At 40.9% G+C, this 27,913-nt stretch overlaps 1 protein-coding gene across 2 annotated transcripts in view; it reads right to left on the reverse strand.

Annotated features, from left to right (window-relative positions):
* Positions 1 to 4,703: 4,703 nt before the first annotated feature.
* The window catches only part of samd10b (sterile alpha motif domain containing 10b), a 70,193-nt gene continuing 46,983 nt past the window's right edge, over positions 4,704 to 27,913 (reverse strand). Inside the window, exons 3-5 of one of the 2 annotated variants that reach the window (XM_085393569.1) lie at positions 23,152 to 23,320; positions 15,152 to 15,292; positions 4,704 to 6,365 (exon numbers count right to left, since the gene is read on the reverse strand). In XM_085393569.1, the coding sequence (XP_085249695.1) occupies positions 6,343 to 6,365; positions 15,152 to 15,292; positions 23,152 to 23,320 (333 nt within the window). In that variant the 3' untranslated portion in view covers positions 4,704 to 6,342. The other variant, XM_085393570.1, reaches the window with a different exon arrangement.

Genomic DNA, 27,913 nt, shown 5'->3' on the forward strand with positions numbered 1-27,913 from the left:
TGTTAATGGCAGCTTAACAGCACACAGGCCTGCAGTCAGTAACACTGCTGGGTCTTTAATTGCTGTATAGCTGCAAGCTGGTTACGGGCTATATGAACAGACTGGCATTTCCCCATTTAACACAGAATAATAAATGCTTCACATATGGTGTGAGCCCACATCTTTTTTTTCTTCTTCTCTCTCTTTCTAAATTAATCATTCACAGCATCACTGCCACGTCACTCACTTCCAGTAAAACAACAGAGGGTCCCTGCTAGTCTTTGATTGGTGCCAGTCATCATGACCCGATATTTCCTATTAGTGGAAATCATCAGGAACCATGATGTAATTTATGTGGGATCGTTATTGCCAGAGGAGGGCGGTAGATCCTCATTTTTATAGCAGGTTTGACTAATGTAAAAGTATTACTGGTATTTCAATAATGCCTAATAAATATTTCCGAGAAGGCGCGAGTTTAGCGATTAAAAAGGTTTTTCTTGATGAAAAATATCATGACCCCAAGACCTGCATGCACTTGAGCATGAGAAAAAAAACATTAGTGCACAATGGGACACTTTTCAAAACAAAATGAGTGAAAAAGAATTAAGATAAAAAGCAATAATAAATACAAAGTAAAATTAACCTCATCACGGTCTCCAGCACTTTTGCCAACTCCTTTGCTGTGTCTCAGAATGGCCATATATACATCCCTAGAGTCAAGATGGACTCCTGGAGTTAAAACTGAGCATCAGACTATGGAAAAAATGTGATTTAAGTGACTTTGAATGTGGCATGGTTGCCAGACGGGATTTTATGAGTATTTCAGAAACTCTTACTGGGATTTTCCTACACAACCGTCTCTAGGGTTTACAAAGAATTATCTAAAAAAGAGAAAATATCCAGTGAGCAGCAGTCGCCTGTGCAAATATGCTTAGCTGATGCCAGGGGTCAGAGGAGAATGGCTAAAATTATCCAAAGCTTTATATTGTAACACAGAGATCCTGCAATAATAATGAACCTCTGAGAGGAAAAAATAAGAGAGTTCTGAAGGATATGAGGTCCAAGACAGTCCAGCCAGTCCAGTCACCATCAAAGTGTACCTAATAAGGTGATCAGTGAGTGTATATATGTCCCTATCAGCATGTGTCCAGGAAGGGTCCCCAGGCTAGATCTGGAGCATGACACATATGCAAAACGTGACACTTATACCAACTTGGATGTGACCTGGTTTACTAAAGTCCACATCAGATGCTGGGAAACCAAGACAAACTCATGAGAAGTGGGCTAGTGGAACAAGAAATACAACTACTGAAATACCTCAGTGGAGATGGTGGAGTCAAACTGTGTGAGGCAACAGTGTTAACCACCACACATCTATCTATCTATCTATCTATCTATCTATCTATCTATCTATCTATCTATCTATCCATCCATCCATCCATCCATCCATCCATCCATCCATCCATCCATCTATCTATCTATCTATCTATCTATCTATCTATCTATCTATCTATCTATCTATCTATCTATCTATCCATCTATCCATCTATCTATCTATGGAGAGAGAGAGGGATAGTCACTTTTGTGGTATTTAACATACAAAGTGGTTAGGTTTTTATGTGGCTTCATGTTTTTGCAATAAAAAGATAAACCCATGTGGGGAATAGTCATAGATACTAATTTCACACGATTGGACTATATAACATTAAGTTATTACCACTGAAAAGCTTTCATATAGTTTCATTATTCTTTTCAGTCAAGGTTTATCCGGATTCTTCCACAAGGGAGCAGTGCAGTCCTGTTTTGTGTTAGAAACCGTTCTTGTTGATTACTGGATAGAAATATTTGGGTTCCTGCAGCATTGTTGTCGCTATTTAATGTGTGACTTATGGAAGAAATATAGTATCATCAGAGATGATACTATATTTCTTCCATAATATTTGATGGTGAATTTTTTGCAGGTGAATTTTTGCAGGTGAATATTTTTGCAGGGAAATTTGGAGGATAAAAATTCAGTGTTATAAATTCAATGTCTAAAAATAGTTGAATTCTGATGATACTATATTTCTTCCATAGTGACTGGACTTTATGCAGCGACACGTGTCGGTACAGACACTGTTGGGGTTGATCTCTGATCTGTTAGGCCAGAGGGGACACTCAGCTGACAAACCAAGTCTGCGGGGTGCAATTGGCTTCTGCCATTCTACACCGAATATCCAGCTGATCCTGAAATTTGCTTTCCTTAATGGCTGTTAATGAATAGTTCATACAGAGCCTAGTCTGACCCCTGATTAAGACTTCCAACCATGGCAGTGATTAATGTTCCCACTCCTGCTCTGCTGAGTGAGCAAAAGGCTACTTAATAGTTTATAAAATTGGCCAGGTGGAGTGGTCTGTGCACTTAAAGGCTCTTGAAAAGTTGAACCAGCAGCTGACTGTTATTGACCTTTCCAGTGAAAGTCTGGGGAGCAGGCATGCACTATTTCATGCTAATGTGTTTTGTACTAGTTTTCTGTATTAACATCTGAGGGATGCCAGTAAAAATTAAATTCTCTAGCTGTTTAAGTTTATTCCATAGAGGAAATTCACTCAAGCAACCGTTAAAGGGCTTGTCAACAGATATAGCTGATGAGAGGGGACAGAGTGTTTTTCATTCAATTTCAGTGCTGTCATATGACTAAGATCCATCTGATCAAAGTCACTAGCAGATAACGATAAACAATCTGGTAGAAGGGTGTCAGCTTTGGGGTATTTTAGCGAATAATCATAAAAGAGCAGCTTTCTGAAAGGAATTCATTCATCTACAAATGCCACACAGAGAAAGAAAAGACACTTAACAGTAAACAGCATCCAATTAACTGCACCATCCAACCATCTGCGCCAGATTTTTTTTTTCCCGTCAAGCTTGAGAAAGCTACTGTTCACCGACTCTGTTTATCATACATGTGCCCTGTTATTAACAGGTGAGATGCTTCATGTCTCTCAGTAATTGGATGCCAATGTGTGTGTGTGTGTTTGTGAGTGTGCGTGCATGAATGTGCATGCAAGACACAATAATCGTGTGTAGCACTATTTTGCATTCACAGAGTCAGAGTCGTCACAGATGGACCCACAATTCAGGAAGCACGTGCGACTTCTGGAACAAATATTCAGTAACTGTAATTCAAATTGAGTTAATTTTTCTTAAAAAAATTATTTTTGAACATTTTTACGCACTTGAAATTATAAACACACTTCATTTAAGGTAATAACGCCAAATTATAATTTCTAGAAGCACTTTTTGATTCTGAGGGGAAGTTTTGTGACCTTTTAAAACCAAGTGTTTGTGTTTGTGACTAATATGAAACCATTATACTTATTACAGAAGAGAGCACTGCGTATTATGCATAATGTTAAATACAGAGAACACACAAATACTTTATAAAATTGAAATTATTAAAACTAGAAGATATAGTGAAATTACAGACATTATTAATTATGTTTAGGGCAAAAAATAAAACATTGCCTCTGAAGTTACAAAGATTATTTGTATTGTGTTCAGAAAATGGGGATAGTAGAAGGAAGTTTTATTTTAAGGTTTGCTCGGACCACTCGAAGGCAAATGAGTCCAACTGTTATAGGTATAAGAATGTGGAATTCTCTCCATGATCATCTTAAGGGTTGTACAAATGTTTATCAATTTAAAAGGTGCTATAAGAATAAAATGTTAAACCAATATGAAGAAGATTCAAATAACAGGAGTTAATTATAGAAAGAATTATCCTTTTTAATTTTCTATTTAGTGGTATTGCTCATTGCTGATTGCTGTTTTGTTTTGTTTTGTTGTGTGTAGAATAGTGTCAGAGTGTATTTTGGTTGTCAGTGCCTACTTGCATGGTTATAGATAGGCGTTAATAAGAATTTATTCTTCTTCCTGCTTCTTTTCATGCATGGATACAGTGTCATTTTAATTGAAACAAAGGTTTGTGTGTAGGAAATGAATTACTGTTTTACCATGTGTGAAACAAAATAAAAAGAAACGTTTCTATGCATTTTCATCTTTGCTTATGTATAATGAAGGTAGAAACCCACAAGTTGCATTTCTCTCTGTTTAGCAAGAAAATAAAAATGTTATTTCACAGTTTGAGCTACATATTCATTTTTTTAGAAGTCTTAAACATTATTTGACCATCAAAACAACCTTTTTAACAGCTTCAAAACTAAAAATGGAACTGCGTTGCATTTATTTTTGGATGTGTCTGGTGTATTTATTTCAAAATATCCAAACCAATTTCCCTTCCAAGAGAGACTCGGGTTGATTTGTCGAAACAGAGAGGACAATCTATTGTTTGGCTCTGTAGCCATTTTGATAATGGGAGCACTGCTTGCCAAAAATCTGTTTCCAATCAGACGCTGTGTTTCAAGAAGGGTAGAGGAACCAATTGTAGTTTTGAAAATTATTTTAACTTAAATAACTTAAAATATCTCTCTATCTTGGAAAAATATTGGATGTTATATTGTAAGACTGACTAAATAAAGGGCTGATTCATAGGTTTTGGCGGTGTATATCAGGCTGAAGTGTGATTATGTTCTGGGGCTTGTTTTTTTTTTGTTTCTTTTCCATTCTTTCTTTTATGCCTTCCTTTGTCTTGTCTCCTCTTTTTAGCGTCATTTGTTGTGCCCCCCCCATTGTTATTTTACTGTCAAATACATGCATTTCAAAGGCTGCCGATTAAAAACTCAACTAACAATTCATCTCAGTTAGTTTATTCAAAAAACATGATGACAGCTTTCATCATTTTCCATTCCACTGTTGAATCTGTAAAACAGAGAAACATTTTCTCCTTTTGCAGGTCATAAATCATCAGTCAATGTAAACCAGTATTTACAGTACATTTTTTCATCTAAAAATAAAAGTGTGTTTTCTTCCCATTTAACAGTCGATATCTCACATTACTCAAAGCGTCCTTGTAAAAGGACAGTTGGAAGATGGTTGGTGCAGATGTTTTGGAAGTTGTGTGTTTTTTTTTTTTTTTTTAACGTTTCATTTCACTGATTTAGTCATCCGTCTTGAGCATCATTGTCATCGTCGCTGTCTGCTGTTGCCTAGAAGGACATCAAAGGTGCTGGTTTCGTTCACAGTGGGAATCTCAACCGTATCTTGTTTTCTGACCATTTGACAGTACAGCGTCACATCAGGGAGAGAAACAAGATGGAACACAAACGGAGACCCATCCTTCTTGTTGTATCTGTGTGTAAGAGGTGACATACAGTATACATGATCACAGACAAAGGACTGAAACTACAAGGCTTGCAAGTACTGCCACTGTAGAGGGCAAGGTGTTTATTTCCGTCAGCAGACACTCACACGGTGCATCCCATCTCTACAGATGTGCATCTTCTTCACCTTTTAGCACTAGCATTATTGCTTTATCAAGCAATTATAATCTCATTAACTCTGTGAGCCCCTTGGATCCATTTCATTAATAAAAGACCAAAGAACTGTTACAGTATACACACATTAAAGTGTATGTTACTCTACAATGCTCACACCCTATAATATATATTTCTAAATTCTCACTGAAATACTGCAGATTAGTCACAATACAAAAATTTTATTGTGGGAATGACATTCAGCCTGAAGTGTTAATGTTCATCTTCCAAGCCTGCAAATTCTGACACCGATGTCCTGAGAGGAAAATGCAGTGTGACACGTGGGTGAGGGGTTGATTAAACTGGCATTAGTCAAATGCTTTTAACAAAAGCTCTAATTACCTTTGAATACGCTCATGGTTGTTACTTTACAGGGAGATAAAGATTAAATGTAAGGTTCCATTGTCTAAATTGTAGCTCTGCCTATAAATCTATGGTTACATCCACATTTCCTTTGCCACTGGGCCAAATGCTTATTACAAACTAAGTGAAACCATGTCAAAAAATAATTCATTCAATAACCGCTACTTATGTCAAATACATATAATTTCAATAGCTACTGCTGAAATGACTCAATCAGTGCATTCCAGCTGAGAAAGGAAACCAAAAGGAGATTTGCTATGACCGAAGATATACCCGCGCCAGGCAAACATCATCACAAAGATTGTTAATCTTTCATCTTTTCATCTTATCATCTTATCGTATGTTACAGGGGGTAACCCTGCCTAGAGCGGGGTTTTTGTCTCTGTCTCAGTGTCTGTAAACCCGATTGGCCGTGTTGAATGAGAATCCTCCAGACTGGTTGGCATGTAGTCTATAGGCTCGTCCTCTCCCCTTTCACTCGTTGATTCTCCGCTCACATATTTGAAGACAGCAGCTCTTCCATGGCTCCTAGAGACGTATTGTGACAAGGGATGAGGGAAAGGGCCACTAAATGGATCCAGGGATGAGCTAAGAGAAATTTCCAAAGGAGGCTGCAGAGAGGGGAGAGAAGAGAGGGGAATACATAAATAGGATTCACATGCAAAAGAGGTTGAAAGTGCAGCACTAGTTTGTTCTTACATCATACTCCTTTGTGACCTCAGTAAATAGTTAATACACATTTCTCTCTTGGTATGCTTGTTCTGTATGCACTCAGTGCAAGTCTGTGCTGTCCTGAGAGCACAGATGTATCTAAGAGTCTCTCTAATATCCAAGCATTTGTCTCAGTAAGGATGCCTTATTGTCAGCAACCTTTCATTGTGGTTTTGGTGAACTGTAGATGGATAAATGGAAGGACCAGACACATCTCTATAATCCTGTGTCAGATTTCCCCCCCCCCAAGATACTATTCATCGGCAGTGGATAGTCTTCAGGCCTGGTTCAGTCTCCTCAGGTTTTTTTTTTTTCTTGGGGGGGGACTGCACAACGTATAGAGATACAGCATGCTCTAAACTTGACTAATACCTCTTTGGGAATCACCATGTTGGTGTAAAACTACTATTTCATGGCTATCAAACTGTGTTGTTGTTTGCATTTTTCATAGGTTCAACTAAAGAAGTGGGGGAAAAAGACAACCACCGAACAACAGAATAAAATTCATGCTTGTTGTTCCGAGTACAATATACAACCACATTTACACTAGTGTGAAACTTTTGTGATTAATCTCTGTTGATGTAATACTCTGCACTCAGTCACAGAGCAACAGTCTCCAAAACAAACAGTCATTTGGACAAGCACTGGCAGACTGACTAAGAAGTAGAATAATGGTACTAAGTAGTGAAAAAGACAATAAAATGGAGATGAATAAATTATTAATAATTGGAGGTAGAAAAGGCTACAAAGCTTTACAAAAAAGGGATTTAATTAGCAAACCTTTTTTTTTTCTCTAATTATCTATTCTTGGGTCTTTTCAAACAACAAATTCAACCAGGTGGTTTCCCTGACAACTAGCCAGTTTGTTGCATCCTAAAATGACACCAGTGTCAGCAGAACGGCAGACTTTTCTTTCCCAGACTGTTGGCATTTCAGCTCCAAGCCCTCCTTTTCTGATTGCCAAGGAAGAGACAATACCTGTCTGTAGATTTGCAGCCAACACAGACAGATGTAACGTAGAACCGTAGTAAACCTCGACCAGGAAACAACAGAGGGACAGAATGGAAAAGCAGACAGGACAGAGAGGCGCTGATATGACTTGAGGCTTGCACAGACAAAGAGAAAACAGTTTCTGTGATAGAAATTCTTTTAAATGAGCTCCCTATGGAGTCGTCAGAGCCTAGATGAAGCAGAGGAGGGGAGGTGGGTGGGAAGACGGGAGGGATGGGGGTGAAACGCAACTGAGCAAAATTTGTTCTGAGGAGAAATGACATGTTCCTCCTTCTTCTCTGTCTGTCACACTCAGAGTTTCATTCATATTCTAATTCAGCTGGCGGGCACCATAGGGAGCTCCGAGTAAAGCTGTGCAAGGATGGGCAACACACAGAATCGATTCAGAGCAAAAAGGTTACCAAGGCAGTCTTGTAAGGCAGCCAAAGTGCTATTGACAGGGTTTCTTTTTGCATTTGGGGGTGGGTGGTGTCTGGTGTTTTGTAGAGGTTAATTGCAACTTCATCAGTTTTAGATAATTACTGGAAAGAGTCTAAAATATGGCAGATGGCTGCATACAAATGCACAGAATGACTGATGAAAAATTGATATGTTGAAGAAGAAGGGGGGGGGGGGGGGGGGGGGGGGGGGTTCTGACAGTATGTTATAAAGATATTATTCGCAACCAGTGGCTAAGAGGAAGAGGGAAGGTGGATCTCCCACTGGGCTCTGATGTGAATCCTCTCTCCCAAAGCATTCAAGATGTTACAACCCCTGCATGGTTTACGTTGCCCTAAGAGAGCTGTGGCTCTGGGCTTTGAAAGACATCAACCTTACCTTTCACTTGCTGACTAAAGTAAAGCAACCAATTCTACCGAGAACACTTGAAATGTAGTGTGTAAAAGTACAAATAAAAGATCCACACACACAAAAAAAGATAAGGCACCGCACCATTCCCAACAGTAGCAGGGTTGTATACATGAAGAGCAGTATTGTATGCTGCATAGTACTGCCAGGACGGATGCGCTCATGTATAAATTTGCATTTAGCTTTGATGCTGGGATGTAAATCTACATTCTTTCAAATGTTTTGCATTTCAAACGCTTACTGTCTGCAGACTTAAAAAGTGGATAAAAAGTTTATAACAGTGAATTCCAAAAGTTTTTCAGTCTAATATTAAACAATATGTAAAGGAGTGAGGTGGGTTATGCTCCAAGAGTCACATCATTGTGAGCTGGACTTTGTTTTTAACCATGAAATGGACCCTGACTATCAGAACACATTTATCTCACTGGAATCAGCCTCTGTATGGTTGGATGGGTTAGATAGATGATTGGTATTTTATATGCAAAAGATTACTATCAATTCCCTTATTGTTCATTTGACTGATCATTACTCATCACTGACAATTACTTGACTATTATTTACATGCCGTAAAACGAAATAAAACATATCCAATATCTGATAGCTGTAGGCCCCCTTTTTCCAATTCAGATGCAAATTCTATTCCCTGTTTTTTAAGAGGTTTCTGTGAAACTGAACTAAGTCATTTCATGTTGTTTCTGGAGGGTAGGAATTATCATAGCATAACACATTAAACCCTGGTTTAGCAAAGAGCGTAACAAGATTTCAGATAGGGGAACATGAATCATTTTCTTGCATGAACCAAACACATCTACCAACAATGTGACCACAGACCCCCTGAAAACAGGGAGAAGAAGCTATCAGGAATGATCTTAAAATCCCCCTTTCTTATGACTTCTGCTAGACCGCGGATGTCAGCAGCCCTCAGCCTCAGCGTGTCATCTGTCAGGAGAAGTCGTCTAATATGAACATGGTGCCAAATAAGGCAAAGAGGCACTTGGAAACCAAACATCCCCTCTGAGAGAAACTTGGCCAATTTCAAAAGAGCACTGGAGGGGAACCAGAAGCAACAAGACTCTTGGACTGCATGAACACATCTTATTAGGTGAAGGAGGCAAAATGAGCTATTGCAAAGCAAAAAATTTCATGTCATGTTATCAAAAATGCCCATATATCAAAAGAATAACTGAAAACATGCCAATTGATGTAGGGTTCTTTTTTTCTCAGCCGGAAAAGGGTGGAGTGCCCACTCCGGGTCGGGGATGAGTTCCTGCCCCAAGTGGAGGAGTTCAAGTATCTCGGGGTCTTGTTCGCGAGTGATGGGAGAAGGGAGCCGGAGATCGACAGACGGATTGGGGCTGCAGCTGCAGTAATGCGGACGCTGCACCGGTCCGTCGTGGTGAAGAGGGAGCTGAGTGTAAAAGCGAAGCTCTCAATTTACCGGTCGATCTACGTCCCTACCCTCACCTATGGCCACGAGCTGTGGGTAGTGACCGAAAGAACGAGATCGCGGATACAAGCGGCAGAAATGAGCTTCCTCCGAAGGGTGGCTGGCCTCTCCCTTAGAGATAGGGTGAGAAGTTCGGCCATCCGGGAGGGGCTCAGAGTAGAGCAGCTGCTGCTCCACATCGAAAGGAGCCAGCTGAGGTGGTTCGGGCATCTGACAAGGATGCCCCCTGGGCGCCTCCTGGGTGAGGTGTTCCAGGCATGTCCCACCGGGAGGAGGCCCCGGGGCAGACCCAGGACACGCTGGAGAGATTATATCTCTCGGCTGGCCTGGGAACGCCTTGGTATTCCCCCGGATAAGCTGGAGGAGGTGGCTGGGGAGAGGGAGGTCTGGGCCTCTTTGCTTAGGCTGCTGCCCCCGCGACCTGGCCCCGGACAAAGCGGATGAAGATGGATGGATGGGTGGATGGGTTCTTTTTTTCTCAAACATGAATATATATGTATGCCTTAAGAGTTTACCTTGGGCTTTTTAGTGTCCCAAACAAGTTATGTATTTTTAAAGCACAGTGATAGGCTGCTTAAGGTTCCTAGTTTGAATCTCTTGCTCTGCTTGGGCCTTTCTTTGTGGACTTTTCTTGCTTTCTCTCTGATTAGGATAGATTTCTTCAAGGTACACCGCCTTCAGCCTAGAATCAAAAGACCCGAATTATAGGTTAATTGGTGATTCTTAATCGATTATGGCTGTGAGGCAGGTGAGTTGTAAAGTGCTTTGAGTGGTCAGTAAGTAAGACAAGATCCATTACATGGATCTGCAGCAATGACTGAAAATGAACTGTGTGTTTTCTAAAACATCAGTTTTATTTATGTTGTTTCCATTCATGTTTTATATGGTAGAAGGAAAGAAAAAAGAAGCCAATGAGAAAAATCTAGCAAAGTCTTTAGAAGTGAATATCAGGAGTTTAGGGAGGAAAGAAAAGGCTTGTGAGGACTTTAAGAGATTATGTGTTCTTCCGAGGCTCACAGGAAGGGCTGCTATTACAGAAACCAAAAATACCTAACCATTGAAGTCACCACAGCCAACCTTTAAAGGGCAGACTAGCAGTTTAGTCACGGGCTTTCATGAAGTTGGGTGACTTGTGAAAGACATCTTAAAAATGAACATTCGCAGCTGGTGCAGTGGAGGCCAAAACATCCCCCTCCAACCATCCCATCTAGTGTTTTAGTCTATTTTTACATTTCTGCACCTCCAGTTTTATTTTGCTATTTTCTCAGGGCATGGAAATATCATGAAATGTTTTAATTTAATAATCAAAATTTACAGATGGGGAACATCTTAAAAAAAATCTTTCCACAATTTTTATGGACATCAAATAACAGACAAACTTCCCTTTTATCCACAGACAAGAGTTTTGTTTTTCACTGGGTATCGCATGCAGAAGAGCATTTTCAACCATAATTTGCAGCCAAAGTAATCTCATTCTTGGCTGAGTGTGAAATGTTATTACATTGCTTTAAGCAACTGAGCCTGCTTTACGCAGATTAACAAGAAGCAGAAAAGTAGGGCCCCGTAGTCAGAGAATAAAAGTGAAATCAGATCAAGTATCAATGTCCCTTTATTAACCTCTTCACCTGTCTCATTTCTTTATCTCTGTGATCTGTTCATTTCAGTTCCAGTATTTTTCTCTGTTAAACACTTCACCTCCAGTCTCAGCTCTCTGTCCTCCTTTTTATGGCACACTAGTCTTGTCTTTTTCACCTCTCCATATTCAAATCATACCCTCCAGGTGTTTAGGTGCTCTTTTCTATAATTTGTCCCTTTAATTTTGTATCACAGCTCTGTTTCAGCTTTTTTAATGAATTGGAGAGAGACAGAGAAAGTCTGCACTGCTTGTAAAAGCTTAAGAATTACTGAACAGAGCCTTCTACAATCCTGACATCAATAATGTGAGGGCCTTGTAAGGGTTGCGTTAAAGTGTGCTATCGCGGCTCAGATCAGAGACAAGCTCCCATCAGATTCAGCTTTACTGCTGCATCTGTATTTTCACCCCCCCCCCCCTTTTTTTTAAAGTTATTGTGAGATCAATATTTAATTTTTGGTAAATCCACTGGAGATGAATCAGACCTGACAGCTGGTATGACGGCTCTGCTAAATCACCCCAGAATTGAAAGTGTATTGGGCGAATCATTCAGGGAGAATAGTTAGAAGTGTGTGTGGAGTGAGCAAAGATGAACAAGTCTAAATCCTAATATGCATTAACCACTGAGTGAGTCTGCTTCTTTCTTTCTTTCTCTCTATCTTCCGTTTCACCATCAGCATCCTTCTCCACATCTGACTCACAAGCCAAAACGTCAGCCTCATTCCCTTTTCTCCTCACATCAGCATATTTTTTCCGTCTTAACCCAGCCCCACCTGGTGACTGATCCACAGAAACTTAATTCCATCAGAAATATATTTTACTAAAAAATTGAAATATATATTTTTTTGGTAGGGATAAAGGAAGAGTTTTGGAACTTTTGGAAATAAGAGGATAATCTGCGGGCCATAAATGTCTCTATGAAGCTTTATGGCAAATGGTAAATGGACTGGTTCTTATGTAGTGCCTCTCCACTCTACCTGAACACTCAAAATGCTTTAAACAACATGCCTCATTCACCTAGTCACACTCATTCATACAAGCACTTTGTGTCTAACATTCACACTCTGATGGATGCATTGGAGAGCAACCTGGTTAGTGTCTTGCCCGAGGATTTTTGGCATGCAGACTGGAGCAGCCCCGCGATCGAATGACCAGTCTTCTGATTTGTAGGTGACATGCTCTACCACCTGAGCTACAGGCACACCAAAATCATACAAAAGCAGTGGGATCAGTGGTTTGGATGAAAATGGTCAGGTAAGTGACAGCCATTGGTGTCTTATTTCTACAGCCATGTTACTGGAATGGTTAAGATACAAGTTGGCTGAGGCACTGACAATAAACTGCGACGTTTGACTTTAGGCTAGAAAACAGCTGTGTCTCTTCCTCCTCTACTTCTGAGAAGTTCTGACAATAAAATTGTGGATGACTTTGACACTGGTTACATGAAGTTGATTGCAACATTAACTTGTTTTTTAGAAAATGACAAGATTGTTATCTTACACTAAACCAGTTTCAGTCCAGACCTTCACCTTTTCCTGAGATGAGCACCTCATCAGCACCTCATCACATCACACCACCTCATAACGCTTCTCATTTCATTTCAGCCACTGAAACATCCCCATTATCGCTTCTTCCAAGGGTTCACACCTCGACCTGCCTTTATCACCTTTGAATACCCTGCAACCCTGTGAAACTCAGGTGTTTTATGAGTGCACCAAATTAGCTTGGCCTTATAGCTTAAAGTCAGAGGCTGCTGAACTGGGAAATTACATTTGCATTGCAATGCATTTTCCAGTTAATAGAAGTTTCCAAAAGCAATTCTGCCTACCAGTAAGTTGCATCACATGTCTCAGTTTAATTCAGCTTAATTTAATACAGCATGCTTGGTTGGCACGCATGCCATCAAATGCACTTTTACATTCTTTATCTGTAAGTGAAGTGAATGAGGCAAAAAGATGAGAGGGAGTGGTCCATCCGTGTCAAACAGTACTGAGTGCTAACCTGAGACTGATTTTGTATAATTACCACTTCAAAGAAAGTGCAGCGCCTTTTACTGAAACAAATTAGAATTTAGTCTTTAGTAGTCACCCAATTCAGTCCTGTGTGCTGTTTCTTGTTATTCATTAATTACTGTAGGGGTTTTATACCAATTACAATTCTTAATTCAGCAACTCTCAAACATTTTCTGCAACCCCAACCTCTCACCCCGAATATATCTACATTATTGCTCTTTCAGGCACAACCTTTGCTTCTAAGCTCTAAAGAATTCATTTTTATTAATAGAGAACTACAACTCCAGTGTTTTCATTACTGAATGTAAATTCAAACTATCACATGATAATATTTTAAACCACATAAACTCTCTTCACTGCTTCCCTATATCTCAAACTGAAGATGATTTATCTTTATTGTTGTTAGTTTGTTGTAGATGTTTAACTGGCAAACTTGTCCATGCCTTGACAACAGTGCACAACCATGCAGGATTTTTGTACAGCTTCGTGCTGTAGCCCCAGATGTGTAGCTCTTCCGTCTCTCTGGCTCTGTACACAGCTTTATGTATGGGCCACTGAAAAATTAAAATTCACATAAACATATTTTCCCCACACTTACCCCAAAGTGGTCTGCAGCAAGTAGGAATATGCAGAAAACCAAACAGTAACTTCAGCAGCATGCATGATCAGATACTGAAAGTGGAGAGCTTGTCAAAGTACAAGGAGTGTTTCATTTACTTGTTTGTATCTAACTGGTGATTATAAGAGCCCTTGTGCCATCAGTTGATGATGATCACTTGATGACAAAAACAACTTCACTGCTCAGCCTGATTTAACAAAATAATCAATTTTAGACAAAAACACTCATGTTAAGGGAGACTGGGCTTTTTTTTTTTCTTGAATTTTGCAGAAAAAGCTTTGTTCTTCAGGATAATCTGAAACCTCGAGACATTTTTTGTTTTAAGCTTGAACAATCTAGAAACGACTAAGGCTGTAAGCTTCTTGCAATTCCCCTTAAATGTTGCAGAATCCCTTTTATTCAAGGTATGTGCTCAGCTAGGATGTTGCTGCTTCTTGATATAGGTCATGATCTTGAAGATTATAGTGTTTAAACTGAGTGAAGGTGCCCCGCATTTGGCTTTGAATACAAACTCTTACACCAAGAAAAACTATGGCACTTATCATCATTACATTTGGCCTATTGGATGAGGTAATTCTGCTAAAGTTGGAATATAAAATGTACTGAAAATGTTGGAAGCTTTAAATAACCATATAATCGTGCTCATAAAGAGAAAGGAGCCTGTGCACGTGTTTCCCTTTGATGCCACCCAGTCCTCAATGCGCACAGAAAACAATCACCGCAGCAGATAAAAAGAAAAACACTCCTTTTAAGACACAAACCACATCAACGTCTGAATCCAGGTCAGCAGTGCCTGCCTGAGCAAGTTTATTGATGGCTGGAAAATAAAAGAATTTACAGAAGTCACCATTCAGAGGCAGTGCAGCAAATCAAGGGCTCCCTTCAATAAAACCACACAGCCACAAACAATTGCACTTGAATGCCCAACTCCACGTATGTCACAGCAGGCATCAATGGTCTCATGCTGCCACCTCCCAATTTAACCAAGCCCAACTGCTCTTCCCCTGTCTCTTGTTATTGTTCCCTCTCTCACATCAATACACCAGCACACAATTACAGGCACAAAACAGAAGTGCACAGCAGCGTGGTTATTCGCTCACAAAATCTTGAGATCTTACTTCTACTAAGGAGCTGCAGGTTGCGGACCTCTTCTCTGACCTGCAGCTGGAGGACCTGTTGGAGGACCTCCTGCCTTAGTGTCTCCTGGACAATGCCCATCCTCTCCAACTTCTCCCCATTTAAACGCAGCAATGCCCGTCCTGCAAGGAACAGAAGGGTAACGTCAGGATAGTTTTCTCCACTAATTCAGAAAGTAGCCATAAAATAGATATTTCAGTGTTATCAGCTTAAAATTTTGATTTAGCCCTTGTAAATGAAATATTGTTTCATATAACCCTATGGGAAAATACTGACACATTTAACTACTACATTTACATTTGATAAAATGTAACAGTAATGTAGCTGCAAGAACATATCAGGACCCATCTCTTTGTGTGTGTGAGTGTTATAAAGCATCTATTAAATGTTGCAGTGTTGTCGCTGACATAAATAAAATAAGAAAAATATACATTTGATAGAAATCTGTGGGTTCCACATGTTTCCAATGTGAATTTTCTCCCAATCTCAAAAAAGAAAAGGCAAATGAAATGCACATTCTTATGTACATAAATTAGAAATGTTTTTTCTTTTCCTGGTCAGCACTTCAGCCACCTGGTGGCTAACAGTAAAAAGGCTGGCTCACACAGGCAGACTCTTTCTATGGTTAAGTTTTACTACAGTTTGGCAGTTAACCCTGGGGACACTCACATTTAACATACCATTACCCACAGTAAACAGCTTTTACAACCAAGCCGCACTCCCATGAACACAGACACAATATCAAACACTTGTATGTGTGGAGGTGCAGCACACAGAGAGCTTACTGAGAGTAGGAGAGCTACGTCCTTCGCAGGCTGTCATGGTCCTGGGTCGTTGACCCAGCGTTTTGTGTTTTGTGACCCATCATCGCCACCAGCTGCAGCCTCTGTGTCTCCATCCTCGCCAGCTGCGGCCTATGTGTCTTCACCCACGCCTGGCCCAGCCACTGCTTCACCCACGCCTGGCCCGGCTTCAGCCTCTGCTTCACCCACGCCTGGCCCGGCTTCAGCTTCTGCTTCACCCACGCCTGGCCCGGCCTCTGCTTCTGCTTCATCCTCGCCTGGCCCGGCTTCTGCTTCACCCACGCCTGGTCCGGCCTCTGCTTCTGCTTCATCCTCGCCTGGTCCGGCTCCAGCCTTCGTGTCTTCAGCATCGCCTGGCCCGGCTCCAGCATCCTCGTCAGCATCGCCTGGTCCGGCTTCTGCTTCAGCATCCTCATCAGCTGCCTCGTCTGGTCCAGCCTCTGCTTCGGTCTCGTCTGGTGCTGCGACGGCCACGCCACCTTCGGGTCCCAAACTGCCGCCTCGACATCGGCGGTCATCTGCCAGGCCGCTGGTGGAGCGTCATCGTCAACATGGACGACCTCCTAGACGCCGCCGTTGCCGTCCGCGCGGTCGGCCTCCAGACTTCTGTTATCGCCGCCGTTGCCGTCCGCGCGGTCGGCCTCCAGACTTCTGTTATCGCCGCCGTTGCCGTCCGCACGGTCGGCCTCCAGACTTCTGTCATCGCCGCCGTTGCTGTCCGCACGGTCGGCCGCCTGAATGGTTTCCCTGTTGCCGCCGCTGCCGTGTGCACGGGCGGCCCCCTGAACTGCCTCCACTCCGCCACCGCTGCCTTCCGCTTGGTCGGCTTATGGATCTGCGTCGCCGACGTGGCCGGCCTCAGAAGATAAACTGTCCTGGACTTCTGAGCTGTGAGCCTCTGGGCCGGCCTCCTGAACTGTGTTTTGTCCTAGTACTCCAGCATGTGTGTTTTTGTTTTGGACAATTCCCTCGGTCCGCTGGAGCTTGTTTTGTTCGGTGTTGGTCCCTCCGTCCTGGGCCCCCGCCGCCCGCCCTGGGTTGGTCGTCTGTTTTTGTTTTGGGCTGTCTGGTGCCAGCCCTTGGAGGGGGGGTACTGTCATGGTCCTGGGTCGTTGACCCAGCGTTTTGTGTTTTGTGACTATTTCCCTCTGTTCTAGTTATTCTGTGTCCTCCCCCCTTGTGTCCGGTTCGGGTTCTAGATTTCCTGTTTTACTTTGTAGGTCTGTGTCTCGTTATGCCCATTAAGTTCCAGCTGTGTCCCCTCCTGTGTGCCATTTCCTCATTACCTGGTGTGTGTATTTATAGTTGGTGTCTGCCTGTGCTCCTCGTCGGGTCGTCTGCACTCATCCGTGTATTTCTGCGTATCTCTGCATTCATCTGCGTTCCATGGTGTCCTGTCTCTGCGTCCCTCTGCCCCGCACCCCCTTTGTACGGTCTCAGGTTTGCTATTTAGTTTCTCCCAGTTTAGGTTTCCGTTTGTAAAGTACTCATACCTCGTTGCCTGTTTTTGTCACCACCACCTTTGTAAATAAAACATCACTCGTATCATCAGTTTGCTGCATCTTGGGTCCTCCTTTTCCTCCACACCACACGGCTCCCTCCGCCAGCCGTGACACAGGCGCAGAAAGAAGAGGAATCCATCATACCTGCAGCAGCTCTGTACGACGCCCAAATCATAATTTGACTCATTACTCATGCAGCTCTCTATATCACTCTATTCATTTCCATTTCATTGCCCTGCACATATCTTCTGTACCTTTGTTTTTTTCATTTTTCTATACCTGCATCATAAGTATGTTCTGGAGAAGAAAAGTCACACAGGTTATATATTGCATGTACAACCAGTGTGTATTTCATAGCTTGTAAACACCTTTCACATTTCCTTTCTGTTTCTTTTGCTGTCACACTTACACTGAGCCTCAATTTTTTCCTTTATGTACCCACAGTAATCAGTGAGCAAATCTGTAGGACGAGTGCAAAAGCAGAGGAGAAAGAAGGGAACACAATAAAAGCAAATAAAATCAAAAGAGGGAAAATGGATAGAGAATTAGACCCACATGCCCTCTGTCTTTTTTCTTAGCCCATAAAATATAAATACCCTTAAAGGACTCTGTAGTCATATTTTATAACACAGACTCTATGTTGGAGAAGAGATTTGATGGTGTGCTACATTACACTGAAATAGGTCTGTTGTGACCCAGGCCCGGCCTGAGTGCCTCTAAAACCATCTGTTAAGAAAAATGTAACATGCCCCAAACCATATTCTTCTTTAACATCTTAATCACAGCAATTCAAATAAGTTATACAGCAAAAACCCTTCATCTAACCTAAAACCAGTATAAAAGCACTGATCTGGGATTGTGTAATTTTTCCAAATGAGTCCAACAGCTCTATATTTAGCTAAAGGAAACCTTTTGTTTCCATCAGCTCGTGTAGCATGGGCATCTTGACAGATTTCCATGTTTTTGGCTGCATGACTCAGCTGACTCATTTGCCGTTTAGTACACTCTCACAAATAAAAGCTGCTACTCTTTTGGTTCCAGTCTTATTTTTATACTCTACTATGGACGTATGTGTGTGTGAGTGTGGTATGTTTCCTCTTGAGGTAAACTGAAATACAATTTCAGACTAGAACAATGCAAAACAGTGAGGAACTATCTCAGCAAAAATGCTCTTTTAAAGCCAATTGATACTTTATATAACAGACAGCTGAATATAATATAAGATAGCAGCAATGTGTGTTTTGTACACTTCCCAGCTCTCTGATATACGATATACTGCTCTCAATGGAACTAGCCAAGCCAAATGAGGACAGAACTGTCAGCCTGTCTTTTCCTTACTACCAGATGGGCTCCAACAATATAGACAATAGTTCCCTCTTCTGTGGGTATGGCTGCTCTCCCTTGGAGGAAAGGCCATGACAAACCAGTTAGCTTTTATAATGGTTGAATGGATCGTGTGTGTTTGCTGTGCATGTGTGTCTATGCACTTTTTGTTTAAAGGGAGATTATTTGCTTCTCCTCCGAGTCCAGGTGCTCCCTGTTTCGAGCACGCAGAGTCGAATTACCCAATTTGTATGAGCACAACTACCTCGAGGATACAACAATAATTTTCCATTTATTTTGTGTGGTATATCAGTATTTCTTTCTTTTACACACACACACACACACACACACACACACACACACACACACACACACACACACACACACACACACACACACACACACACACACACTTCTGTCTGCTCGTACACATTCGTCGGCCTCTTTACCCAATCCCCACAAAAGCCCTCTCATGTGCGCTTGCCAAAAGCAGGACCAGTGTGTCCTAGAAAAAAAAAAAACTACTGCCCTTGCTCTGTGAATGTCTGTGTGTGCATGTGTACAAATGAGACAAAGCAGATGAATGGAGCTCAAATCAATTCCCCTCAGACAGACTTAATACAGCTCCTAATAATTGCCTGCAGATATAGGGAAAGTATGCTGTCAAAGGCAGAAAAGAGACACAAAAACAAAAGCTGTTTCAATAGAGATCGCCTCTCTCAATTTGGCTTCAAAATAAATTGCTTATTAACAATGTCTCTGGGCAAATGGGAAGCAGTTCTGCCTTGGCTGGAACAATAATGACTCTTAAAACAGTCTGAAAAGCAATCCAAGGTGTGTGTGCATGGGGGGGGGACTTCCTTATAAAAGGGCAACCTTTAGTTTAAATCTGTGATCAAACTGACCAACAATTTAAACTATTTAACTTTTGCTTTATTGGCTACATACTTTGTGGTCTGTCTATATTACTAATCTATTGAATATATCTGTTAATCATACTTGGTATAAAATATTATACTAAGAATATTAACATAAGAAATAAATATAGGAGCAACTTCAGGGGCAATCTAGTTAAAACCTCATATAGAGGTGGTCTAGCTTTCTGTGTGTTCAAACTTCAGTCTGTGAAGTATACAGCCATGTTATGAGAAAGTAACAGTACATGAGATTTGGATAGCAAGTGCCAATTTATCAGCTTCACACCTCTTGGCCTATTGTACAGTACTTACGAAATACTTATCAAAATGTTGAGGAGACAGTGCACAAAACTGAAAGAACTGGTCTGAATGTGTGACTCATCTGTTCCTCAGTCTGACTCATCTCATCTATCACATCAACTTTTTAATGCAATGCAAAAATGGTTTTCTGCCACTAACTCACATGCACATCTGCTAGAATCGAGTGTAATCACATCTATTATTTACTTCTGCAAACAACAGCTGTCTGATGGAGGAAGTATTCAGATCCTTGACTTAAACAGACATCATGTAACATGATCAACTCTAAAAGCATTAAGTAAGAAATTTGCTTGCTTTCACACTTTGCTTGTTTGAGTTTTATTTGCCCTGTTTTCCTCTCATTTTGCAAAAGAGTTGAGGTTATTTTAGTTTAATATGAACGGTAGCATAGTTCTAACTTGCAGTGCAGCATGCAGTATAGTATAGTTGCCGCTTGATGAAGCCATTTAAGTCATGAAGGACATTACTTAAATGTGTAGTATTTCTACTGTCCTGCAGGGGCTGACTCCAATAGCTGCAAAATTGCTGTACGGAAAACTTTGAGAAAATGACTCCACTTCTCATTTGATTTATGATCTTGATAAATATTTTGCAAAGTTTATGTTTTCAGATTGGAGTTTTTATTCTAATTGAATGTAGAATAGTATTCACGTTGCAAATTATACTCCCATTAAGAGTAAATCAGATAATTAAGTAGTGTGTGCTCTAGAGTGTGGCTATTCTGTGCATCAAGGGCTTGTTTAACATTCACACGTAGGCTACTGTTCAGCATTTTTGGTATCTACATGTCCACATTATTAATGGCTCAGGCACACTAGAGTAAAAAATATGACTACAGCCTCCTTGTGACCATGAAAATTGATACTTTTTGCATTCGACAATTGATTGGAAGTACCCCACCACGCACTTATATTTTAACATGGAACACCCTCAGGCTCTGGGCGACCACTTTCAATTGCAAGGTGATTGCAGAGGTCACCTGGAGAGAGGCAAACTCCAAACAAAAGTCTGGCTCAGACTAACTATAATCACTCCCACACAGATTGGCAAAGCTTTGCAAATAATTGTTGTCTAATTTACCAACACATTGCAATCAATCAGAGCCTGCTCCTATAAGTGCAACTTGTTTGCGATGCTTCTCTTTGCAATAGGAGACTTACCTCAATAGTTGACGGGTGTTATTCATACATGAAAGCAAGGTTGCCTATGTTATTTTGCAGCTAAATTGCTGTACTGTAGCAACTATATCACTATTTGTGGGGGAAAGTCTTTATTTTCTGTTTTATATATGGGAGGTTCTGGCCAGACTAAGCAATTAATGTGAATTTCTGTAATAGACACCACAGTTTTTGGTCATTTATCACAGCTAATCAAAGCATTATCACAAACAGATTGCATGCAATTTCCAACTTTAACTGTAAACTGATAGCAGACTGATTCCATCTTAATACCGTTTTATTGCTGTCTTGATGCACTAAATCTGCTTTGAAGATGTAAGTTGACTGCCAGCAGTTGCAGACTTGGTCCCTGCCTTTGAAACAGCAGTTTCAAAGGCAAAAAGATTTAAAGTTTATTGCACACCATCACAATAATTTGGATTCTGCTGAGGTCTCTAACCACTATTTTCTCCAAAAAAGCTATTCAAGCTAGCTAGTGCTAGCATTAGCTTATTTACACATCTCTAGCACATTTTAGCATTTATTGTTGTCCTGTAACTGCTCTAGTACTCAATTCAAACTGTTCCTGAAACTGTTCATTAATGGGATCGTAAGTTTGACTCTCATTACTACGTGGTAATCAAATTGCACATGTAGTCTACAGAATATAGATTATATAGAAAACTGACAAAATACTGTGTACTCACTATTGCTAGAAACAGTAGAAACAGATTAAACATGCTGATAAATGCACAACAACTCAAACTGCAGGAGAAACTATGAAAGCTACACTGATTTTTCTCAGGTATAGCTTTTTTCCAGTGGTTGAGAGCAGCTCAGAGAAATATTTTCCTTTACAAACACAGAATCCATTTCATGGCTGCTGATGAGAATCAGCATCCTTCAAAAAAGGCAAAGAATTTGTATGTAGTCTTTTCTGAGGTTATTTTTTATGCTGACCGAATGCATCCACAACACAAACACATATTCAACTCTCATTTGCACAAGAAAAATACATCAGCTAATAACAGAGCCAAAATAAAATCCAGCTGGACATCTTGAAGTGAATACACAGGGATAATTGAGCTGAAGCCTCTATCTCACGCTCTCTGTTAGAGAATACATAAATAGAAATGATCAGATCAGAGCTACGGCAGCTATGATGGTGGCAGCATTGTTAACCCTGAAGCCTGTGTATGCAATGCACTGTGTGTGTGTGTGTGTGTGTGTGTGTGTGTGTGTGTGTGTGTGTGTGTGTGTGTGTGTGTGTGTGTGTGTGTGTGTGTGTGTAAATGTAAGTGAGTGGTGGCTGACCCTGCAGCATAGACCAGCAATCTGTTCTCTATGAGATTCTGAAAAAGAAACTGCTCTACCGTCTGGTCTGTCAAGGACGAGGATGTGTCAACACGTACATGCTCATATGTCTGTTACTACCTTGGTTTGTGTATCTAAGCACTCGCATGCATTTGTGTGGGAGTACTAACAAATAAATGTGTGAGAGCGTGTTGTTTGAACTCAAACACGATAACACAGCACTTTTTCCACAGATTTGCCTTTCTTCTGCAAAAATAGGCTGCACTCCTTTCGTTACCTCACATGTATGCCTTTTAAATCTCCTTTGCAGAGATTTGGGTGTAAACCTGTTTCCAGTTGAGAAAGCTAAGCTGTGGAACCACAAACCTAAAAATAAAACTTTGTGTGAGATTTACTAAGCCTTTTATGGCTCTGGTTTGCAATGCCTTAGTCCAAATGAGCATCACTACTATGCTTATTGAACGGAACAGAGGTCAATGAGAGGTTTAACACAAACAGCACCCTCTAGAAGACTAGATCTTGTGCACTTTACACTATTAGCAGGGATAGTGATTGACGTTATCTGCAAATAAAAGACAACAATCCCAGTCAGCATAAAGTTCTGTAACAACTGATGCTACATATTCACATGTTGTGCACTGTACCTGTGATGGCGTGGTGGGAGAAGGCCTCTACATAGGTCAGGTAGTTGTGTGGACAGTGTTTTTTAAGCCACTTGCAGACATCCTGCTGAGTCCACAGCACCACTGGTTTGGACAGACTGGACAGTGTAGGACTGGTGTGGTACACAGTGAACGCTTCACCTGGACGTAACTGAAGAACACACACAGGAAGCAGTTTGTCAATGTGCATATTGTACAATAGTGTGCAAAAGTCTTGGATTTCTTTATACTTTGCTGGTTTTGAGAAGTAGTTCTCAGGATTTCTGAAGCTTTTTCAAACTTTGCCTATGTAGATTGGCTGCTTTTTCACCCATTTTCAGTCAAGTCCTTGCGCTTGACCATTTTTAGAGGAATGTTATTTGTGTTTGTATGTTAAGCTGCCATGAACATGAGGTTTTTATGCCTGTGATTTGGTATTTATTTTGTGAATCTTACATCTTGTGTTTGGCAATTTTTTCCTCATAATTTCTATTTATGTCGGGTGTTTGTTTTATTTTTTTTTGTTTCAGATTGGTATGGACTTACCAGTCTACTTAAACAGTTTGCTTTTTGTTTGTGCTCTCTCTCTTTCCACCTTTGCCTTTAGGTCCTCACTACATCACTCTTCAGCATGACACTTAACACTAACCTATGAATCATTTAAGCACAAAAACACAACAAAATCCAGGGATGGACCAGTGTTATGTATATAGAAACCAGACAGCTAACAATGGAACCAATTATAAATCACGTTCCTACTTGCAGTCTGCCACAAAAACATAAAATTAGTTTCTATTTCTTTTGTTGAATCTATGAATCTACATGATGTGCAGTGTTTCCTTAAAACTGAACAACTGGAGAACAAAAGAATAAGCGGCAGGCATAAAAAAACTACAGCAGATGAGCAGTATCTGACAGTCATGTCCTTAAGAAATAGGAAAACAATCCTTTAAAGATCTGACACAGGACACATCTGGCCCTTCAGCTGATCCATCTACTCTTCACTGAAGCCTCAGTGGAAGAGTGAAGGGAAGGGAAACAGGGAGAAAAGGCTGGGGTATGTGAAATTACACAAAAATCAGTGACAATAGCTTATAGTGTGATGAATCAAAATCTCTAGTTTGTAGTTCATATTGTATGAATGATATCAGATTTAACAATGAGTATCTACAGCCATCTCTAAAACACAGCTCAGTTGAATTTTACAAAAATATGCTGTATTTCCCATGTTTATATGTAAATTGCTGCACCAATTTTCCATTTTTTAAAAACCAGCTGTGGCTTCACACTTTCGCACATGTATGTGAGCAGACAGTAAGACGACACCAGTGAGTCTACAGGGAGTGCAGAATTATTAGGCAAGTTGTATTTTTGAGGAATAATTTTATTATTGAACAATTTTATTATTGAACAACAACCATGTTCTCAATGAACCCAAAAAACTCATTAATATCAAAGCTGAATGTTTTTGGAAGTAGTTTTTAGTTTGTTTTTAGTTTTAGCTATTTTAGGGGGATATCTGTGTGTGCAGGTGACTATTACTGTGCATAATTATTAGGCAACTTAACAAAAAACTAATATATACCCATTTCAATTATTTATTTTTACCAGTGAAACCAATATAACATCTCCACATTCACAAATATACATTTCTGACATTCAAAAACAAAACAAAAACAAATCAGCGACCAATATAGCCACCTTTCTTCGCAAGGACACTCAAAAGCCTGCCATCCATGGATTCTGTCAGTGTTTTGATCTGTTCACCATCAACATTGCGTGCAGCAGCAACCACAGCCTCCCAGACACTGTTCAGAGAGGTGTACTGTTTTCCCTCCTTGTAAATCTCACATTTGATGATGGACCACAGGTTCTCAATGGGGTTCAGATCAGGTGAACAAGGTGGCCATGTCATTAGTTTTTCTTCTTTTATACCCTTTCTTGCCAGCCACGCTGTGGAGTACTTGGACGCGTGTGATGGAGCATTGTCCTGCATGAAGATCATGTTTTTCTTGAAGGATGCAGACTTCTTCCTGTACCACTGCTTGAAGAAGGTGTCTTCCAGAAACTGGCAGTAGGACTGGGAGTTGAGCTTGACTCCATCCTCAACCCGAAAAGGCCCCACAAGCTCATCTTTGATGATACCAGCCCAAACCAGTACTCCACCTCCACCTTGCTGGCGTCTGAGTCGGACTGGAGCTCTCTGCCCTTTACCAATCCAGCCACGGGCCCATCCATCTGGCCCATCAAGACTCACTCTCATTTCATCAGTCCATAAAACCTTAGAAAAACCAGTCTTGAGATATTTCTTGGCCCAGTCTTGACGTTTCAGCTTGTGTGTCTTGTTCAGTGGTGGTCGTCTTTCAGCCTTTCTTACCTTGGCCATGTCTCTGAGTATTGCACACCTTGTGCTTTTGGGCACTTCAGTAATGTTGCAGCTCTGAAATATGGCCAAACTGGTGGCAAGTGGCATCTTGGCAGCTGCACGCTTGACTTTTCTCAGTTCATGGGCAGTTATTTTGCGCCTTGGTTTTTCCACACGCTTCTTGCGACCCTGTTGACTATTTTGAATGAAACGCTTGATTGTTCGATGATCACGCTTCAGAAGCTTTGCAATTTTGAGACTGCTGCATCCCTCTGCAAGATAGCTCACTATTTTTGACTTTTCTTTTGACCCATTTTGCCAAAGAAAAGGACGTTGCCTAATAATTATGCACACCTGATATAGGGTGTTGATGTCATTAGACCACACCCCTTCTCATTACAGAGATGCACATCACCTAATATGCTTAATTGGTAGTAGGCTTTCGAGCCTATACAGCTTGGAGTAAGACAACATGCATGAAGAGGATGATGTGGACAAAATACTCATTTGCCTAGTAATTCTGCACTCCCTGTATGTTTGCACTTTAATTTGTTGAGTTACTATATTATGCAATTTAAAACATTGTTTTTTTTATTGCTTTTTCAAATAAACACTCTGTAATTGCTCTAGCTTACTTAAATATGCAGCATGCACGATTTTCTCATTAATGTGAACTCAGCTGGGATGATGCATTCTAATGCCAACGACTGCTACAAAATCAGTTCTGGTAGTAAACCACCCAGCGAGTGCAAATAACATCATGTAATGGAAAGAAGCTTATTAAGTGTCCATACATTATTATTTAGCCTGCAGTGATACTTCTCTCATGCAAGACAAAGAAAATGCAGCTCATTTAAAATTTAGCAGGGTTATGACTTTGTATTGTACGAAACAAATCAAGTCCACATGAGTGCAAATGGCAAAAGAAAAATCAGCAGTTTAAAAGCTTGCAGGCATAGAAGGGTAAGCAGATGCTCTTCTGGATAAATAAACTTCATCACCTTGTGACTGAAATTTAGATATTTAATAATTCCCTTTGTGAAATCAATAAATATATCCATCCATCCATCTAAATGTTCTGTTGGCACATAGCTTCAAACAGATTTTATTATTCAAATTTTGTACATTTGTGGCATTTTAACCATCTGTCAGCAACACATATTGAGAGAGTAATTACATTCCACATTTTCTATGGGTGTTGATGTGTCTTTTTGTGACTGGTAGGATCTTTTTCCAAAGGTAATTTTCCCTGACAGCGGTGCTTCATTATACAGTCAGCGCAGCATTAATATGATTCTGTCAATGTCGTCTTTCAGTTACATGAAAGCATGTCTCGTTTTGTTTCATTCTCTATTTTTTTCCTCTTCTTCTTCTTCACACACCTTCCTATGATCCTTGTAGTTGCCAGAAAGTATAAGTATAAGTATATATTAGGGGTGCAACGATACTCGTATCGATATTGAACCGTTTGATACAGTGCTTTCGGTTTGGTATGCATATGTCAGAAATCAGAAATCAGAAATCAGAATACTTTATTCATCCCGAGGGAAATTAGGGGTTACAGCAGGCAGCACGCTAATGGCGCATGCGCACTCACAAAGGAACCTTCTGACCAACTTTACACAAGCATCACATTGGGGAGACATGTCAGAAAGGTAGGCTGATAGGAAAAAACAACGAAAATACACTACATGAGGTAAGAGGAGGAGAAAAAAAACTCCACTCAGACTGAGCTCCTGGTGGGAGAACAGTTTGATAACAGAAAAAACACCTCAGCACAAAAGCACATGACTATCAATACACCATAGAAACACGAGACAAGCAACAGGGGCGGGTAAAGGGTATGAGAGAGCCGGCGTAGACAGCGCATCCGGTCCTGCAGCATCTGCGCTGGTCCAGTTGACTGCTATCTTCCCCGGTAGGGCACAAGCATCGAAGGCGTTGGAAAGGGAGGGGGATGAGTGAGTGCTTGTCAGTGTAAGTGTGTGTGTGTGTGTGTGTGTCCAGAGTTCAGCGGAGACAGTGTCCTTCGCACTATCAGGCTAAGTAAACAGTCTGCCAGCCAACCCAGGTGGCTTTCATGGGACGGGAAGAATAGTCATCACACAGTCGTTATCAGGGAGTTGTTTTGGTGGGCTCCAGCCTTGGGCCTGCAGCTGGCGCCGTGGTGTCCGAATGTTGAATATTGTTGATTTCTGTTTTGTGAGCAGCTCGAATTTTAGCACTCTGAGACTGGTCCCTCAACTTCGCGTTGGAGAGCCGCGAGCCTCCCCATGATGGTATCAAACTTCAGTTCCAAGGTGTTGTCAGTCTTTTGATTCTGAGACTTCACAACTGCAGTGATCCGTTCCGCGATGTTTTCCAGCTGTCGCTCAAGGGTGTCATTTTGAGCAGGCCTCT

This window comes from Rhamphochromis longiceps, linkage group LG20 (genome assembly GCF_057381845.1).
Source record: "Rhamphochromis longiceps isolate RC_006_pf linkage group LG20, R_longiceps_female_GT1.1, whole genome shotgun sequence".
Classification (NCBI taxonomy): Eukaryota; Metazoa; Chordata; class Actinopteri; order Cichliformes; family Cichlidae; genus Rhamphochromis; species Rhamphochromis longiceps.